The 20,152-nt window shown below is 36.9% G+C and overlaps 1 protein-coding gene across 3 annotated transcripts in view; it reads left to right on the top strand.

Annotated features, from left to right (window-relative positions):
• The window catches only part of ITPR2 (inositol 1,4,5-trisphosphate receptor type 2), a 524,960-nt gene that overhangs the window by 432,838 nt on the left and 71,970 nt on the right, over positions 1–20,152 (top strand). For all 3 annotated transcript variants that reach the window (XM_036864824.1, XM_036864825.1, XM_036864826.1), the window contains exons 50-52: positions 6,260–6,424; positions 9,632–9,827; positions 14,093–14,185. In XM_036864824.1, coding sequence (XP_036720719.1) covers positions 6,260–6,424; positions 9,632–9,827; positions 14,093–14,185 — 454 coding nt within the window. The remainder of the gene's footprint in view (positions 1–6,259; positions 6,425–9,631; positions 9,828–14,092; positions 14,186–20,152) is intronic.

The following is a 20,152-nucleotide window of genomic DNA, read 5'->3' as shown; positions in this document are numbered from 1 at the left end:
GGAAAACTGGACAGCTATATGTAAAAGAAAGAAATTAGAACACTCCCTAACACCATACACAAAAATGAACTCAAAATGGATTAGAGACCTAAATGTAAGACCGGACACTATAAAACTCTTAGAGGAAACCATAGGAAGAACACTCTTTGACATAAATCACAGCAAGATCTTTATTGACCCACCTCCTAGAGTAATGGAAATAAAAACAAAAATAAACAAATTGGACCTAATGAAACTTAAAAGCTTTTACACAGCAAAGGAAACCATAAACAAGATGAAAAGACAACCCTCAGAATGGGAGAAAATATTTGCAAACAAAGGAATGGACAAAGGATTAATCTCCAAAAAATATAAACAGCTCATGCAGCTCAATATTAAAAAAACAAACAACCCAATCAAAAAATGACCAAAGACCTAAATAGACATTTCTCCAAAGAAGACATACAGATGGCCAAGAGGCACATGAAAAGCTGTTCAACATCACTGATTATTAGAGAAATGGAAATCAAAACTACAATGAGGTATCACCTCACACCAGTTACAATGGGCATCATCAGAAAATCTACAAACAACAAATGCTGGAGAGGGTGTGGAGAAAAGGGAACCCTCTTGTGCTATTGGTGGGAATGTAAACTGATACAGCCACTATGGAGAGCAGTATGGAGGTTCCTTAAAAAGCTAAAAATAGAACTACCATACGACCCAGCAATCCCACTACTGGGCATATACCCTGAGAAGACCATAATTCAAAAAGACACATGCACCCCAGTATTCATTGCAGCACTATTTACAATAGCCAGGTCATGGAAGCAACCTAAATACCCATCGACAGATGAATGGATAAAGAAAATATGGTACATATATACAATGGAATATTTCTCAGCCATAAAAAGGAACGAAACTGGGTTATTTTTAGAGACATGGATGGACCTAGAGACTGTCATACAGAGTGAAGTTAAGTCAGAAAGAGAAAAACAAATATCATCTATTAACACATATATGTGGAATCTAGAAAAATGGTACAGCTGAACCGGTTTGCAAGGCAAAAATAGAGACACAGATGTAGAGAACAAATGTATGGACACCAAGAGGGCAAAGCGGGGCAGGGGGTGATGGTGGGATGAATTGGGAGATTGGGATTGACATGTATACACTAATATGTATAAAATGGATAACTAATAAGAACCTGCTATATAAAATAAATAAATAAATAAAATTAAATTTTTAAAAAATTACCTCATAAGAGCAGCAAGTGTTATACTTTAATTTCTTCCTGAGAAGAAATCTACATGGAGATATAATTTTCTTATTAACTATGTGAATCTGTGGGTAGTCTAATAGCCTTCACAGCATAAAACACTCGTTTGCACAGCCCCCAAATGATACATTATGATCTGCCTGTCCAAGGCATTTTGACCAAAGAAAATATTAGCTTTGATTTGGGACAGATTGAATGGAATAATTGTAATTTTGATATGATAGATATTGATAGAAGAGTTTTTATCTATAGTTTTGATACTGTACAGATTTATAAAAACGTTTTAGCAAATATCATTTACCTTAACATTTAACATAACAGGCTCATTACAGAACTGTCTATGGTTTACCATTTCCTAGGAGGTAGAAAAAAAAAGAAAACATAAATCAATCATGTTTGTCCCTTAGATTTTAACATATTTATTAACTTAATTTACACTTAAAACTTTGCATTGTGTAACAGGTGGAACTATAATTGCTAAAGTTATAGGTATCAGAAACAGGAAAAAATTGTCTACCTGACAGTTAAGCCTTAATGAGCATCAGAATTCCAGACCTTAGGTAAATAGCAAGCCTCTGAATTTCGTTCTTCTCATCAGTGAAATGAAGATATTAAAGCCTAGTCTGTCTTCATCGGGTTGTTGAGAAGGTCAGTTCAGAAGATTAGTGTGAAGATTTAGAAAAGAACAATAGCATAATAATGATATAATAGCAATAAAGGCTACCGTTTACCGGGTACCTTATAAGTGAAGTAGGATTTAATTGTAAAACATTGCTGTCATGATCGTAAAAGTGTTTGTATTTTGGTTCACAAGGACTTGTTTGTTTCTGACTCAGTGTCTTTCACAGTGTTAAGCAAATACAGAAAGTCCTTTTTTTGGTAAAGGAATCAAGCGGGATGAAAAACCTCAATCTATATTCTGAGCACTTAGTATTATCAGTTTCTGCTTATTATGATGCTTCATCTTTATCATCTTTGCTGGTTTCTAAAAATTTTTTATTTAGCTTACAGCTTGCTTCTCTGTCTTGTCACAGGGGTTATCTCAATATTTGAGATGTTTTTAAAAATTCAAATGTTCTTCTCTGTTATAAAAGCATATCTTATAACCCAGTACAGTTTTCTTCCCACCTCTACATTACATTTTTAGTTATTGCTAATGAAAATTAACATATTTTGGCAAATATAAACACATTTTATCAGTTTGGGATCACTTAATATATTTTCATACCATTAAACTTATTTGTAAATCTCATTTTAATAATGATAGTATTAACCAGTTGTATGGATGTTATATAATTTATTTAACCATTTCATTAATTCTTATTGTTTAGATTTTTAGATTTTTATAATAAATAATACAATAAACACCTGTGAAATATATATTCTGAGTCAAAACATTCATATTCTCTTCCTTTCTTTCTCACACACACACACATACACACACACACACACACATACACACACACACACACACACACACACACTCCCTGTTTTTCATATAATACAGTCACTGATGCTCCCACTTCTGATATTCAGTTGCAGAAACAGAAAACTGCCCCAGTGCTGGGAGAATACTAGCATGTGTTGAATTTAGTAAGAGACACTACAGTTTACACCACCCTTGTTTACTGTACTGTTTTGCTGGCAATTTAAAAGATATCTTGGGTGATTCTGACTACATGACAATTTTGCCTCACGCTTTGACTGTAGAACCTTGTCCTGCCCAAGATGTAACATCACTGAAATGGAGAGTTTTGAATCAGATAATCTGATTTTTTAGTAAGAATGTTGATGGTTGATGAATATATCGTAATATAGTTAAACTGCAGTTCAAGACAATAAGTTCAATTTCACTTTTTAATAAATAGTAGACAATCTTTTTTTGCTATAATTATTGTTGGAAAATAAATAGGAACAATGTAAGATTATTGATCAGGGACATAGAACCAAATAAGACAAAAAGGATTATATAAAGGCAGCTATAAATTTCTGTGATCACATAAAATAGCAAACTTTAAGGGACACCACATAGAATTCTAGAGCTGTGAGGCACCTTAAGGCTTATTCCCTTCTAGTCATTTCATTTTAGAAACGAGTGTATACATCCTATAGAGACCAGGAGGATTTACCTAAGTAATTAGTGGCAGAGCCAAGACTGGAACCCAGATGGCCCAACTTCTAAGCCAGTGTCTTTCCACTATGCTGCACTGTTTTAAAAAAAGTCCTGCAAAGACATATCAATGAAATATAAAGTATCTATGAAAATATTACTATACTGTATAATTAATTTACCTAGTTAAAATTAATGAATTTGTTTTAGTATACATGGATTAACAAACGAACATTCATTTTTCTGTTTTAGAAGACCATCATTTGGATGATGTGTCACTTTTAAAAGGCTGTACAGAGAGTTTACATTGCTGCCGTTTCCCTCCCCCACCTGCCACTTTTTCCCCCAACCTTCACACAATTTATCCCATTCTCAATGAAAAATATATCAAGGGCAGCTTTGAAGAATAGATGGAGAAAGAAAAAAAATATAAGGGACGGTTGTGATCATTTATATTGGTATTTGTGTGCTGACTCGAGGATCCTTCCAACACCAGTTCAGAAGATGGCCTTTTAACCACCTTGCTCAGTTCCCACACCCCCGGTTTATTGTTGCCCACATGAACGCTTACCACAGAAGCAATGATTGCCTACGTAATGGTATTGACAAGCGAAGGACTGGTTAGACAAGGTCAAGTAAGTCATGACATGAAATGGGAGAATGTTTTTGTAACTTCTTCATTTCCATAAATATTCCCAGCTTTCATGGAAAATGCTCAATAAAACTAATTTGCAAATTTCAAGGTCATGCGGCAGGAAAAAGCAGCGTTCAAGTTCTTTCCTACCCAAATCATTTATTTATACTTACACTTATTTCTTCATGGTGTGAATACTTCAAAATTAGAAGACAGCAGTTTCCTTGTTTCTGATCTGTGCAGAAATAGGTGGCCGCCACCACCAGCATTGGCTCCGTCAAGAGAAGAGGAGCATATTCATCAATATGAAGCTTCAGGTCAAGGTTCCAAAAAATTACCTGAAACAGATAAGGCGAATCTTTCTTTTTCATGCAAGAATGGCAGAGGCCCTTTTAGGCAGAAGTGTGTCCTTGCTTTTGCATTATTTGAGAACTGAACTATATTGCTCTTGAGAACCTGAATTCAATGTATCCCTTTTCCTATAAGTATATAGGACTTATAGTTTTCCTGCATAATTTTTTTATGACTCAATTTAAAGACACAACATTTAAACAATTTGTCTTCAACATATAATGCATCCTTCTGAAAAGTCATAATTTTAATTTTTAATTTTATTTTTTATAGGACTTATTTCTATTTCATATCGATGATATGGGTGAATGAATTAAACTTGCCCTTGGATAGTAAACATAAAGACATCCATTAATACTGTAGCTATATTTAATAGTAATGTAAAGGTATGATGATGTAACACTAAATAGTGAAGTAAGACTTTCTATTTAACATTATTCAAGTTGACAAGATGATGAAATTGATAATATCTGTTATTGAGAGGCTATTTAATTAACATGGGGCAAACTTAGGAAAGGTTTGAAGTTTTTAATTGCTATGTTGTTGATTTGGTTTGGTTATCTTCACAACGTGCAATGATAAACCATTTCTCATTTTATCTGTATTGATTTGGACTTCAGAAAGTGGAAGGAAAAGGTTTTTCCAACCTCTCAAATTTTACTTCTGCCCAAAGTGTTGTGCTCCTTCTTATGTTATTTAAAATCATTCCATAAGGCAGTTTCTTTCATATACATGGAAAAAAATCTATGATGTTGCAAAGAGCAAGCTGTCTTCCCAAAGTCAGGCTTGGACATATAGAAACAAACATGGTACCGTTGCCAAAGAACCTCAGTATAAATTTCTATATTCTGTATTTAAATTTCCGTATTCAAATTTAAACTTAAATTTCTGTATTTAAATGTATTTTTAATTTGAATACTCTACATCAGTGGTCCCCAACCTTTTTGGCACCAGGGACCGGTTTTGTGGAAGACGATTTTTCTACCGACCGGGGTTGGGAGGGATGGTTCAGGCGGTAATGGGAGTGATGGGGACCAGCAGATGAAGCTTCGCTCACTCGCCTGCCGCTCACCTCCTGCTCTGTGGCCCGGTTCCTAACAGGCCGCGGACCGGTACCGGTCCACAGCCTGGGGGTTGGGGACCCCTGCTCTGCATGGTACCAAGCAAAATAAACACTCCAAAATGTTTACTGAATAATTACCATACATAGAACTTAGAAGATACATGCAAGTATTATATTTATTTTAATCTAGGTAGAGAAGTATATTTATATTCTTTATGAATGTAGAGTAAATTAAATACAAAAATAATTTTTAATGGCCTACTTGTTTAAAATAATATTCAGTAGAGAAAGTCCAGGATAAAAAAATCGAGGACAAATCTCTGGATGTTTTCTGAAAATATATTTTTCTGTTTCATTTATAGTATAATAATAAAAACATTGCATTATTACTTTTAATATGGAAAATATAATGAGTAATATTTCAAGAGTCATTGTACTAAGGGCTTCATATGCATTATGAATTATTTAATTCCTTGAAGAGTTCTATGAGGTGGGAATTCCTTTATTCCAGTTTTTGAGAAGAAACAACCAAGGCCTACAGTTGCATGGCCCAGGTCAGATAATAGTAGTGGGAAAACTAGAATTTAAATTCACGTCTGTCTTGATTGCAGAGCTGGGGCTCTTGATCACGCTTCCTCTCTTTTCCTGGAACTGCAAAGAATACAGGGTTTGTCTGTATGGTGTTTACATGCAGATTTGTAAGCAGTGCTGAAAAATTACAAAATGAGAAATCATAAAAGAAAACCACAGACTTTGTGAATAATAGGCTTTGTCAATGACCTGCTGTTTTTGTGAGTTTCAGAACAAATAAGACAGTAAAATCGAATCTTTTCCTCCCTTTAGCTTTGTAATAAAATAGTATTTCTGGTGAGTTTTGTCGGAAACCGTGGCACGTTCACCCGAGGGTACCGAGCGGTCATCCTGGATATGGCCTTTCTCTACCACGTAGCGTATGTCCTGGTTTGCATGCTGGGCCTCTTTGTCCACGAATTCTTCTATAGCTTCCTGGTGAGTACATCTCTCTGCTGAAAAAAATACATAGTGCTGCTGCTTCTTATGATTCTTCCTTTGATTTTTTAAGCAGGGTCTGGCATTTAGGACAAATTATGTTATTTTTAGACTTGCCTAGGAAAATCATGCATTATTATTATTTTTAGTCTTTTTCTCTGAGCAACGACATAGGTGGTGCAATTCTTTATTTTCTCTCTGAGACCCACCTCTTGACCCAGGCTTTGCATAGCAGGCTGCTTTGGGTTTCAGCCAAGTCACATTTCCCTTAGAGATTCTTCAACAAGAAAAGGGATATACTTTCTTGGTACTGAATTCATTGTATTTATTTATAGCAGCAAATATTTTGTGTATCTTTAGAATGGCATTTAAATAAAATGAGGGGGAAAGCCAACTTAGCAAAAAGATGATGAGTTGTTTTAAGGGCAGTCTTATAGTTTTAGATTTAATATGTCGTTGTTGTTAAGCTTATTTACATATATCTATTCATTAAGTGGATTTTCAGATTTCTTCTAAAGTTGCATTTTGGTTTTGGTTTTGTTTTTTTGCTGGTTATCAGTTTTCCTTCCTACATATATGTTCTCTAGCCATAAACCAGGAGAGGAGTCAATACAAGTATATGGTAATGTTTTGAAACTTAGAGCATTACCAGGTTAGCATCATGATGCCAGAGGAGCAATTTATTTATATCTTCAGCTCACAGTTGGTATGCAGAGGAGAACATTACCCAATAAAATAATCCCTGAAAACAAGCTGAAGATCTAAAAACATTATGCTGACCTGGTTTGCTTGGGTCATGAGGGGCAAATTCATTGCCTCCTGCTTGCCTGTGACCTAGCTCACCCATGTAGGAAGATTAAGTAAGAAGCTAATTTTCTGTTTACCCTAAAACACTTGAAAGAGCCACAGTGAAGAGCGGATTTGTCCCTTATCAACATAAGGATACAAAATTATCTTCCAGGCAGTTAAGTTACATTAGTATTCAGCCATCAAAAGTAGACTTTTTTTTCTGATCCAAGGATCCTAATGAATTCCTTCTTTGCTCTAATTCACCACAAAAATTGCATTTTTAAAAATCTGCCTATGATATGTAAAGGTCTATTATACCCAGCACTTTTCCCTGACTGTAATATGTAATATTTATTATAATGTTTTTGTGCTTCAACCTCCTTGTCTATAAAATGGATAGGGGTAATATGAGAGACTAGTAATATCAAGACCCATTAAAGAAATAATATGAAAAACATGTGAAATGATATATGTAAATCTTTGTTATTTAAGGAAAGGTTTTTGACAAAATAAAGGTGTATTTGCATTATTGTATGAGTTATTAATAGTAATGTTACTTTTAATTTATGTTAACCTTGATTTCCAGTTGCATTTTTCTCTCATCTTTTTCAAATCATACAACACTTATGCTAATTTGTTTTCATTGGGTTGGTTATAAAAAGGATGTATTCCATTTTCATGTTTAGAGGACTAGAAGAAAATTTTAATGGACATAATGTCAAAATGGTATTTAAATGTATTTTTAAAATATTTTTATGTTTTAAAAAATATATGAATTTGCATTCCCAGTTGTGTCCACAAATGCCAATCCTTTTACCAGTAATAGAAACCACACTCTAGATTTTCCTTTGAGAAATAAACGGAAGGAACCATTCACCTGTCCAACATCAATACCTTTGCATTCTCAAGATTCTGATTCCATGGGTATGGAATAGGGCCCAGGAATATGCATTTTCAGCAAGTATCCTATGGGCTTTTGAAAACTATAAACTTTCGTAAACTATCCAGAAATGATCTGGAACCATTTCCAGACCTTTTGTTTAAGCCACTGTTCAGCTGAGGGAAAATCTCCTTTCTGTCAACTAAATGCTTAAATAAGTTAAATAAGCCAGGTCAGTAATTTGGAAGCTGAACTTGCATTACTTAATTTGTCTTTAGGGAAGAATAGGACTTTGTTTCTAAAGGTTGTATCTCCCTCCAGGAGATAAACAGATAGCAAAATAGTTAAACATATGTTTTTGTGTTTGACCATCAAAAAATATCAGTGTCCTAAGGTGAGCAAACAAGTTAATATATTTACAGCAATTATTTGCAAGACTATAGTTAAATTGGAAAGTAACTGTATAAGCCTTAAAACTCTGAAAAACAGAGTACAAGGCCCTGGTGTTTCTGAAGGGATGAGGGACACTGGTATTAATCATTTCAACCAGCTCAGAAATTTTAATCACTCCCCATAGATAGCAGAAAACAAACCCCAGTTATTCCAATATCAAAAGTACTATTCATTTCCAAACTGATACTTATGCCTTTGTTAAAATAAATGTTAATATTGCTTTTAACCAACTTTTAATAATGAAACATGTAGTTGCGAATGTATAATTTCAACTTTAAATATAGCAATAAATAAAATTGTTCTTAAAGTTGACTGCAGATAGCAAACACATACCTAGGTTCTTGACTAGTGCATATGGATTTTCTACTACTAAACACAAAATGGATAATAACCCATTATCCATAGAGGAAGTGAATTAACACTTGTGAATTATATTTCTGTTTATACTTCTGTTTCCAAAAGTATATACTAAAGTAATAGGTTTTGCCCTCAATCTACCTGTTTAGTAAGAAAGATTTTTGCATTTCTCAAATATTTTTAAATTTCATACCTTTGCTATTTTAGTGGGCTCATAAAATTTAATTCATGTCGTTTCACCTCTAATCCCTTGATTAAACAATCCGTTGAATGAATCCTTCAATTATTCATCACTTAGTTCCCTAATTCAGCATTCTCATGTTAGCCATTTTACATATTCTAGAAGCAACTGCAGAATATCAGAAAGACTAAAAATAAGGAATAAGTAGCTAAGTTGGTTATATATCGTATTACAATTTTTCTAAATTCAAATGTGAAGCTATGCTATTACCATGTCTTAAAAAATTGATATTACGTTGGTTATGAAACCAACAGATGCACATTATATATTGTGTTAGAGTTATCTTTATTGAAAAACAGTTTATTAACACATTCAAACTGGAGAAGAAATACATATTTTGGTTCATTTTTAAGGTGTTATTTTTACTGTTATTCTTTCACAGATAAATTTAAATGGCCTGCATTTGTATTTGTGATTACCTTTGTATTTATTCACCCTTTGCTTCATTGCATTTTTTTCCTTGTTTTCGTTCTCTTTGTTTTTGTAGCTTTTTGATTTAGTATATAGAGAAGAGACTCTGCTCAATGTCATAAAAAGTGTCACACGGAATGGCCGCTCCATTATTCTAACTGCAGTCCTCGCCCTCATCCTTGTCTACCTGTTTTCCATTATTGGATTCCTTTTTCTGAAGGATGACTTCACTATGGAGGTGGATAGGCTGAAAAACAGAACTCCCCTTACAGGTATTGCTGTTACCACTAAATGAGCTTGCTCTGATGGCGGCTCCGACTGGTACATCTCTTGCTAAGAGGATCACAGATGAACGATGATGGAGGCAATGTTTTCTTTCATTCCTTTGAAAACATTTTCTTGTTCACTAAGAGCTCACGAGTGTGAAATACCCCTACGCTGTATGTTAGCTGACAGTGTGCATAGGAAAATCTTCATACAAGAAACGTCACCTGAGCTCAGTCTCAATACAGAAGTTTCAACAGTGTTGACTGTACTCCCGGGGACAGTTGACAATTTCAGTGCAGGGTAATAGCTTTGGGATTCTTTCTCTTGGGGGATGTCTCCCCCAAGAACTTCCAGCATCATTCACAACCATTATTTCATACATGTTTGCTCACAGTACATTATATTATACTTGAATAGTTGAAAAGTATAAATGCTTTGATTTGGAAACCATCAGATAGTCAGAAAATTTGCTATAGAAAAAATGCTCAAAATATTGTCATGAAGGGGCTCTGTCCGTGAATATGTGGCTGTCAGAATTTCTGTGTGATATTTATTTTTATTGTCTGACTGGTTAGACATCACCCATTTATACTCACTGTGATTCTTGTGGTATGAGGGGTGATTCTTTCCATCTTACTTAGGATTTTTTATTTATTATGCTCCCTAATGGTTTCTTCTTTCCCCCTTTCCTACATTTTGTTGTTTTGGTTAAATTTTGTTCTTACTCTCTTTCCTCCTCTCCTGTTTTGCTGGATGGACATTGCAGTTCTGCATTTTGCTGATAGTTTCTCTGGGTGATTCCACTGCCTATGGGTTGCAGAGAAGGGAAACCACAAAATGACTCTCTCTTTCTTCAAACCATCAAATTTAAAAGCAAGATTTAATTAGTGGTGCTTTTAGAATATGGGATAATTAAGTGGCATTTAGATCTATTATTTAGTCTAAGTGATCAAGGCACAGAATAGAAACATCATATACATAGACTGAAAGTTATTAAACTTGAGACTGAATTTCAGACCTAGGTAGTAGTCTTTATTCATAGACACATGGTATATTTTCTGTTATAGCCTTTCTTTTTCTCCCTTAAATGTTACTTTGTCTAGAGTTTTATAGGTGTAAATATTTGGAGGGAAAGCTCATGTATATAAATACCCCCAAAACCCCACATGTACTAAACTATCTGTGAATCATAAACTATCTGTCCTCAAAATTCTTTGTCTTAATTATTTACTAGGCATGATCACATTGAGTTATTCAGTACAGAGTGAGTCTGACACTGAAGCATCAGAATTTCTGAATTCAAATGTGTACAGTCGTTATTGTTTTATGAATCTTGTAGTAAATAATTTTAATTGTGTTATTTAAAAAGTAAGTTAGTGTCCAGAGGAATGGATAAAGAAGATGTGGTACATATATACAATAGAATATTACTCAGCCATAAAAAGGAACGAAATTGGGTCATTTGTAGAGATATAGATGGACCTAGAGACTGTCATACAGAGTGAAGTAGGTCAGAAAGAGAAAAACAAATATTGTATATTAACGCATATATGTGGAATCTGAAAAAATTGGTACAGATAATCTTATTTACAAAGCAGAAATAGAGACACAGATGTCTAGAACAAACATGGATACCAAGGGGGACGGGAGTGGGGGATGAATTGGGAGATTGGGATTGACATATATATACTATTGATACTATGTATAAAATAGATAACTAATGAGAACCTACTGTATAGCACAGGGAACTCTACCCCGTACTCTGCAGTGACCTAAATGAGAAGGAAATCCAAAAAAGAGGGGATATATGTGTACGTATAGCTGATTCACTTTGCTGTACAGTATAAACTAACACAATATTGTAAAGCAACTATACTCCAATAAAAAAAAGTAAGTTAGCGTCATTATATTATGAATATATTTTCTTTAGAAATATAAAAAAAGTCTTCTTTCCTGTGTTTTACAAAATAGGAAGCACGAAAACTAAAATGTCAAGATCTTCACTAAAAATATTTACACATATTTATATAAAAAGTTGTTAAACAAGAGAAAGCATTTGTGAATACTCTAAAAATCTGGCATACAAGAACAGCTAACAAAGTTAAACTCTTGATTCTTCATAGACTGAGAGTTTTTGTTTCATAGAGAGTGTATGTGGTACCATGCCCTGGAAGAAGCGCTCATATTTTCATAACATTTTAAATTTAATTTCTAATACTATATATTCTGTCCGTGGATGTGTAGCATAAAGTTTATTCTTTCAATTATTGAAAACTATTTTCTCCCAAAGTTGAGTGAAATTATCAAAGATAACACATCTAGGGAGCAAGTGAAACTGGGAATGTAGAAGTACACAGTTCTTCAGTGAATGTGAAGAAATCAGTGAACAAAGAGAGAAGGTTGAGGTTCCAGAGCTGAATGGCAGGAGCGTCACAGGTGGATATGAGAGCAGAGGACCAATGATTTGCAAATGGCCTTGGGAGTTTAGGACAATGCATATCCCACCTCTGGCACCAGTGGAACCTGACTCCGTAGATGCAGAAGCCTGCACTTGACGGTGTTCAGGGGAATCCATGTCTTAGACAAGCCCAAGGAGTTGGCGGGAAGGTAGTGTTGACAAGCGGAGGTGCCAGTGTCTCTCCCGCTGCCCCCTCTTCCCCATCCTCGGTGCTGCCCTCCTGTTTCTACCCTCATTTCCTCTCCCCAGAAAACGGCAGAAACTTCCCAGGTGGCTTCCCCCCGGCTCAGCCTCTCTTCTGCTTGTGCAAGTCATTCATTCCTACCACAGTTCTGATTCTGTGTCTTACGGGTTTGAAAACTTTGCTGGGCCCTGGGCTGGCTGTGGGATGCTCGGTTTAAAATCATTAGCCTAGAAGCTCTGCCTTGTCTGTGCCTTTGCTGGCCTCTGTACCTTTTGTCATAGGATTGTACCTGGAATTGTCCCCTTTACCCTCTACCTCATCTTCCTGTGTGTAAATCCTGTCTCCTCTAGATGGATCCTTCTCCAAAAACCTTTGTTTTTTCCTTTCTAGAATTCACCTCTCCCTTTCTGAACGCACTGCCTCACTTTACGTGTACCCCACTCCCTCCATTCAACTATAATTATGTCTGTACCTGTCTGTATTCCCTAATTGATTGTGGGTTCTCCAAGGCCCTGACTCCGACTCCTCAGAGCCTAGCATGAAGTCAGTAAATATTAATGAAGGGAATGGCTCCTGGGGAACACTCAGGAACCCTGCCTCTCTGACCACTTGACGCTCACTCCACACCCGTGACATACCCATCCTTTCTGCCATGCTGCCCCAGTCAGGGTGCGGGGAGGTAAAGTCTGCGGCTTCCCTTCCTCGTGGACCCGAGCTCTCTCAGCTCCAGGGCTTGTGTTGGTGGCAACTCCAGGCCTGGTCCCTCTCCTCATCACACGTCCTAACTCCAGCCACCCTTCTCCACTTCTGCCTTCACCTCATCAAACAATCAGGCTAACCTTGGTGGGTGCTGCCCTGAAATGCACTTGAATATTTCTTCAGTATATAAAAATGAACTTAATCTTCTCCCCCCACCTTCTGGACTTTCCTTGGTGGCTCCGTGTGAAAAACAGGTTTGAGAGGAATGAACCTCTTCATGTTGTATTTGTTACTAACAACAAAATTTGTTATATGAAACTTGTTTTACACAGATAAGAAGGTTACTATTTTCTTTTCTATCGGGACCAGGGAGATAGGGGGTAAAGATGGATCCTTGGGAACTAAGGAAGAAAAGATTCTGAACAGGGATCTGGCAGAAGATTCTTGCTTCCCTGAGATGTTTGATGTCCTGTTCCCGGGAACCCACATTTACCATTAAGAGATGCCACCTCCTGCTCGCTCTACCTCAGCCATGGGCACCAGTGGCTGAGAGCTCAGGGATACCAGCTACACTGGGGGAACATGTTTCTGGCATTTCCAAGCCAGAGCCCTGAATGCATTTGGCCATGGGAACATTGTTACACATGGTGGTTAGGGCCTGCAGTATTACTAGTAGTTTATCTCAGCCACTTTAGAAAGATAGAAAAGGCTTTTAGTGGGTTGGCCCATGAACCTATTCTCTATTTATAAAATTGATTCAGTAGGCAAAACTGTGTTCGGAGTTCCACACTAACTTAACTAAAAACTTTAGGAACACAGCTAATTTGGAGTAATAGCACCTTTTATTTATGTGCCTTTGTAATTTGTCTGCTCATTTCTTGTCACTTGCATATTTGTCTCTATACCATGTCTCCATTGTGTGTTCTCAGGTAGCAATGCAGTTTCTGCTATGACTTTCGCTTCAATCCTGGGAACATGTGAAAAGGAAAACTGCTCACCCACAATACCAGCTTCAAATACAGGTCTGTAAAAAGGGCTCCAGGACAGCATGAACTCGATACTTCTGAAGTTATGTTTATTTGATTAAAGTTATTATAGGTTAGAGAGTTGCTCTAAAAATTTCATGGTGAGTTGAAATAGAAGAATGGAGGGTAAAAGAACCTAAAAGTTTCAAGCTAGAGAAAGGATTCTCATATCCGTCATTTTGTATCCTCACCCTGTTCCTTACGTTATTTCTAATCATGAGAATTTATCAAATTTACCCTGTGGTACGTGCTGCTAAAAATTCTATTACCATATTGCAAAACCATACCACACTAAGCAAGACCCTTTCCACTGTATAGCCTTTAACTAAGAATATATTGCCTTTAACAGAAGAATCCATCCTTTAACAAAGAATGGAAAAGCATGGGTTTAGAACTCAAAAGGCTTGGTTATAATCCCTGACCTGCCACTTTCTAGGTCTATGTCTTGCATATGTTATGCAAATTTCCTGGACTTTGTTCAGATGGCTTGTCCTGAAAGAGAGGAAGGAAGGAAGGAAGGGAGGGAGGGAGGGAGAGAGGGAGATCTATCTAGGTACATAGGTAGGTAGGTAGGTAGGTAGATAGATAGATAGATAGATAGATAGATAGATAGATAGATAGATAGATAGATAGGGCATATGATACTTTCCCTGCCTCCAAAGGAACAAATGGAACCATGCATATAAAAAGAATTTTTTAAACTCTAAACTGTTCTCGAAGGATGTGGCAGGAATTTGGAAACAATGGCATGTGTGAAATGTAATGAACTGTAGAAGGAATTAGTGATCTGTTTCCAGAAGCAGCAAAGATTTAGGGAGCATTTAGATATTTCAAGAGTTCTGTATATAAAAAAGGAATAGATTTAGTCTCTTTTATGTCTACAAAGGGCAAAATCAGACTCAGAGAAAGTGAGGGAAGCAAGAGTTAAGCACAGCGTAAGGATGGATTTCCCCACTTCCATCTGGAAGCACATTGTTTGGTCATAATGATAGAGCCTTTTTTCCCCAAGTTGCCTTTTTCCTTAAGATGTTGGACTGTTGCTTGAAGTCCAACAAAAATGGACAGTCTCTTCTACTGACTAAATGTTTCATGCTCTATGACCTAAAGGGAGAATTAAACACATGCATATGTTCCATTTCCACGTCCCAGCAGCTCAGGCACTGTAAACAGCTGCCACTCAGACTTCTTTCCCCCCTGACCTCCTGGGTACCCAGTTCAGGCCTATAAACCACAAACCAGCTCCTTCTCTACTCGTGTAGCTTTACTGTGCTCTGAAGTTTCTAAAATCCCGTTACATGCATCCTCTGGCTTATATACCTCCAATTTCTTCAGCTTCCTCACATATTACAGCAATGACTCTTCATGTAACACTCCAAGGCAAGAAGTTGAGCGGTGTGATCATGTTTAGGATCATGCAATTTGCAGTCACACCACACTCTTGACCCATATTTGACTGACTCTTGGCTAAAACGCTATTCTTCACTGGTTCAGCTGTCAAGCCATAAATGCCTATTCTGTGCTCACATAATTGGGAGTTTGGGATTTCAGGTATAAAACCATGCATTTATGTCTATATATTTCTGCCAACCCATAATCCCAGGCTGTCCCAGTTAGTCCTGTGAATAGAGGAGGGGCTTCTTGACCAGATGATCTCTAGGTTTCAGGTCCCTTCCAGTGCTCACGTGCCATGAGGCTCATGGTATCTTTTTGGATCCTGATTCTATTAAGCAGAATATTCATTCTCTCTCATGTCATCCTCAAGTTTGATAAGCTCTAGAACACGGGTTGGCAAACTTGGGCCGTGGGGAAACAGGAACTGTCACCTGTTTCTGTACTCCCCTCAGGCTAAGAATGGTTGCAGCTTTTCTTTAAGTTTTTTTTTCTTTAATGAAAAAGATGCAATGGAGACTGTATGTGACCCACAAAGCCTAAAATATTTACCATCTGGCTCTTAACAGAAAAAAAAATTTTGCCAACCTCAAAAGATTTTCATTAAAGGTGCTAGAAATGCTGCATGGGGACAGTGCTAAGGACAGAGTCCTTTGGCGTGTGGCCACCAGACACATGCTTTCAGATTAACATAGTCAAGTTTTGTGCATTATTCACCCACAAAGAAATCTGCCTTAAATAAACTACCATTTATCCCATGTTCCTCCTTCTTTTAAAAAACATCTCATGAGGCTCCTTCTCAAAGCCTCCTTGCCAAAGCCCAGATACATAATGTCTGCCAATATTCCCAATGTGAGGTTCGTCTGAACCCATACTGGCTTCTCTTGATCCTGACTCCTTCCCACACTATCCCTTTAATGACGTATCTTATCTGGGGGAGCAGATCAATCTCACTTGTCAGCGGTTTGCAGAATTTGTCATAACCTCAAATTCAGATCTGCAGATGTTTCACTCTTCTTCCCATTTTCCACAATGCAAAAAAATCACAGAGAGCTATTTCAAAAACTCAGACATAGTTTAAGTAGCTGGCTAGAATTAAATAGCTCTTAGGATCTGTCGGCCACCTTGAACATCAACTTATTGTTATAAGTACTTATCGCTTTTTTAATTCAACATTCTTTCTCCGTGACAGAGTATGAAAAAGAGTATGTTAAAAAATTTACTTTCTTGTTAGCATGAGCATTTTATAACAACATGGTCCCAAGTAGAGTAACCCTATTTCTGCCTTGCTCTTCTAAAAATTATTTCCTTTTTTTAAAAACCAAGTACACTGTTAACAGTGGTTTGATTTTAAGAGCAAAATATTGGTTTGCCAGTGAACCAAGAACAAAGCTAGTGTTCCTCCCGCCAGCGTCTCTAAAGGCAGCTGAGCCAGGGGCCCAGCACGGCAGCTGAGCCAGCAGCGCTCAGCCAGCCCTCGGCATCCAGGAGCCCGAAGGGACAGTGAGGGAGCTGCTGAAGCCCCCTGTCCGAGAATGAGCTCCTCTAGGTCATACATGTATGGACACATCCCAGGATGTTGCCGCCCAACTCTATGCAAGTCTGCAAAGCTTAGGCTTTATACAGTTTCCCAGGCATTGTTGTAGATGCTCAACCAGGTATTCTAGTGTAATTGTTTCATAACAGTCTTACTCATTGTGACATTTTGATCTTAGCATTTAACAGAATGAAGTGAGTGTTTTTGTGAAATAGGAATTTAGTTAAGTCAGATCAGTACAAATCCTCAGTGATGATGATGATGACGATGATGATATTAATAATTATAAAAACTGTGTATTCATTCATTCATTCATTCATACAGCAATATTTGTTGAGCCTCTACTATGGGCCAGCTTACCATATTCAAGACAGTGTTGAATAAAAAAATAATCCTGGACATTATGAAACTATAAAATAGTGAGGGAAGCATAAAAAGTTACAAAATACGGTACTGCAAATGGTGCTATGATAGGTAATCACAAGAGAGCCTAGCTGTAGATAAACAGAGAGGCCCTTCTGGGGAAGATTATTTAAACTGAGACTTGGAGGCTGAAAGGCCAAGAGAAAGAAGGAGCTCTTCTGGGCACAGAGAACAGCATGAGTGAAGACCCTGAAGCATGTCCAAGAATAGATAGATGCTACTAAGTATCCTCATATTATAGGTAAAAACACTGAAGGACAGAGACATTAAGTTCACAGCTAGTAAATCAATCTAGATCTCTGATTCCAAGGCCTGTGCTCCAACCTTCTAAATCTTATTGCCTCCTAATTAAAGGATTAATCTCTATAAATTATTTCTTTCCTAACCAAAATTTAGAGATGGTTAAAATTCTGCCTAATATTGCCTTCCCCATAGAATGCTTGGATAGATGTTCTTTATGCATATTGTCTTCTGAAGGCAATTTCTTAAAAAAAAGTAAATCTTCTCTATTATGTATTTATCAACTGGAGTTGATTCTCTCCCCTCTTCCCCTGCCCTGAGGACATTTGGCAATGTCTGGAGACATTTTTGGTTGTCATAATTCTGGGAGGAGTTTTACTAGCATCTGAACATCTCACAATACAGAGGACAACGCCCCCCCAACCAAGAATTATCCAGCCCCAAACGTCTACAGTGTTGAGGCTGAGAAAGTCTGTTCTGTCACAAAGTCTGTTTGGGTATTGGGTTATACCTCCGAATGCAAACGCATTAAAGACTTCCCATAATACTGCTATCACCCGTCATTTTCACCTAATACATTACACAAAGAACAGAACTTCCCTTTTCCCTGTGGACAAAAGGGGACAGTTCTTCCAGGTGTATTGCCCCAGGGGCAAAGTCTGCGGGTTTTTTTTTAGGCTCGACCTGAACTGGGAGCTGTGGGTATGATTTTGCAGGGAAAGCTCCCAGAGTAAGGCGGAAATAATCCTGGAGGGACTTCAGCACTGGGGGTGTGACAGAGACTATGGTGGGATCCAGAGGTGGTGGCAGTAGCTTTTCACGGTTAGGCATCATTTGTAAATCAGTATTAAAAACTACAGGCAAGCCTGTATTAATCTGCTCTTTCTTCTGTGACCTTCTTACATTTGACATGGTAAGTGATAAAATCCATTTGATTGAAAACTCTGCAGATCTGACCTTGTAGCCCCTGCCACCTTTAAATCTTGGCCACGTGTGTCTGACTGCAAAAGTAGAACGAAAGCCAGAACCTGGTGTTTGTGGGGCAGCGTGTGTCATTTAGATGTAAAAATAACTTTGCTGTGTCTAAGACCAGGATGAAATTTGAATTTGCAAGCCCTAGCGTGCATTTGTGAAGGCCTTGGTTTGTTACCTAGTGGACAGCAGGTCCACATTACAAAAGGCCCAGACACACGCAGTAGCGTGATAATAAGCCTCGTGGGGGTGGGAAGCTGAGCGGCCAGCTCCTGAGGAGGCGCCATAGGTGTGGGTAGAGCCATCCTCCCAGAGGCAGCGGATTCTCCTGGCAACTGGCAACTGACTGCCGGTGAACAAAAAAACAGAAATCTTTTATTTCATTTGCTGCAGACCTCCCTGACTTCCTAGACAAAAATGGTCTCCTAAAAAAAAAAACCCGAAACTGATTTTCTAGAAAAGTAAGGCTTTTTTGAGGCAAAAAAATTATTTGCAATTATTTTCTAAGTAAAAATCATTTGAATGTACAGGAAAAAAGAGGTTTACAGATGTCCGACATTTATGAGTTACTCAAATTGAATATAGTTTGGTATTTTACTTTAATAAAAAAGATTGATGTATAGCAGAACCGGTCAGTCTTTATGTCACTCTACCTTTGGCTTCCTACTGGGTGCCCCGTGTTTTAAATTTTTTTTTCCTAAAGTTTTTTAAAATCAGCAATTCCATATTGAGGTGATTGTGATTAAAGGTTAAGGCCAAGAAACAAGAGGTTCTCAGTTGTACTCAGAGTTTCAAATATGTCTCAATGACAATCTATTGCTTCTAAGAAACCATTTAAAAAAGGAATAACTTAATTGTTAAAGCAGAAAAAAATGGCATTAATAAATACTTTTATTCATGCATGTCCAGAAAAATTTATAGACTAACATCTCAAATCAGGGGGAAGTATTTCAGAGTCAATAGAATATATTTTTATTCCTTTTCTCATATGAAACATCCCTATTATGAATTAAGAAAAAAATCCTTTCTAATACTCCTAAACTGAAAATGAGGATAATTTAACCTCATATTGTTTAAGTGTAGAATTTGTTGGTTATATTAAAACTATAACTTTGCATGATATTTGATAGCCATCCATCAATAATAATGCTAATTATGATACTTGGAATTTATTACACCCTAAATATATGCCAAGCAATGTTCTAAGTTCTTTACATGAATATACTTAGTTCTTTTAAAATGTCTCCACATTAAAGTCTATTTCCACTAATTCTTCCTTTATGCATGTAAACAACAAGGACGTGTCCTCTCACCTCTTTTATAACCACCTCTGTTTTCATCATTACCCCTTTGCCACCATTAGCTAGATCATTGTTCTTGCACCTGAAATCTTTTCCTTGCTA

This window comes from Balaenoptera musculus, chromosome 10, assembly GCF_009873245.2.
Source record: "Balaenoptera musculus isolate JJ_BM4_2016_0621 chromosome 10, mBalMus1.pri.v3, whole genome shotgun sequence".
NCBI classification, from domain to species: Eukaryota; Metazoa; Chordata; class Mammalia; order Artiodactyla; family Balaenopteridae; genus Balaenoptera; species Balaenoptera musculus.
The sequence above is the reverse complement of the archived record's forward strand: the minus strand, read 5'-3'. Positions and strand labels throughout refer to the sequence as shown.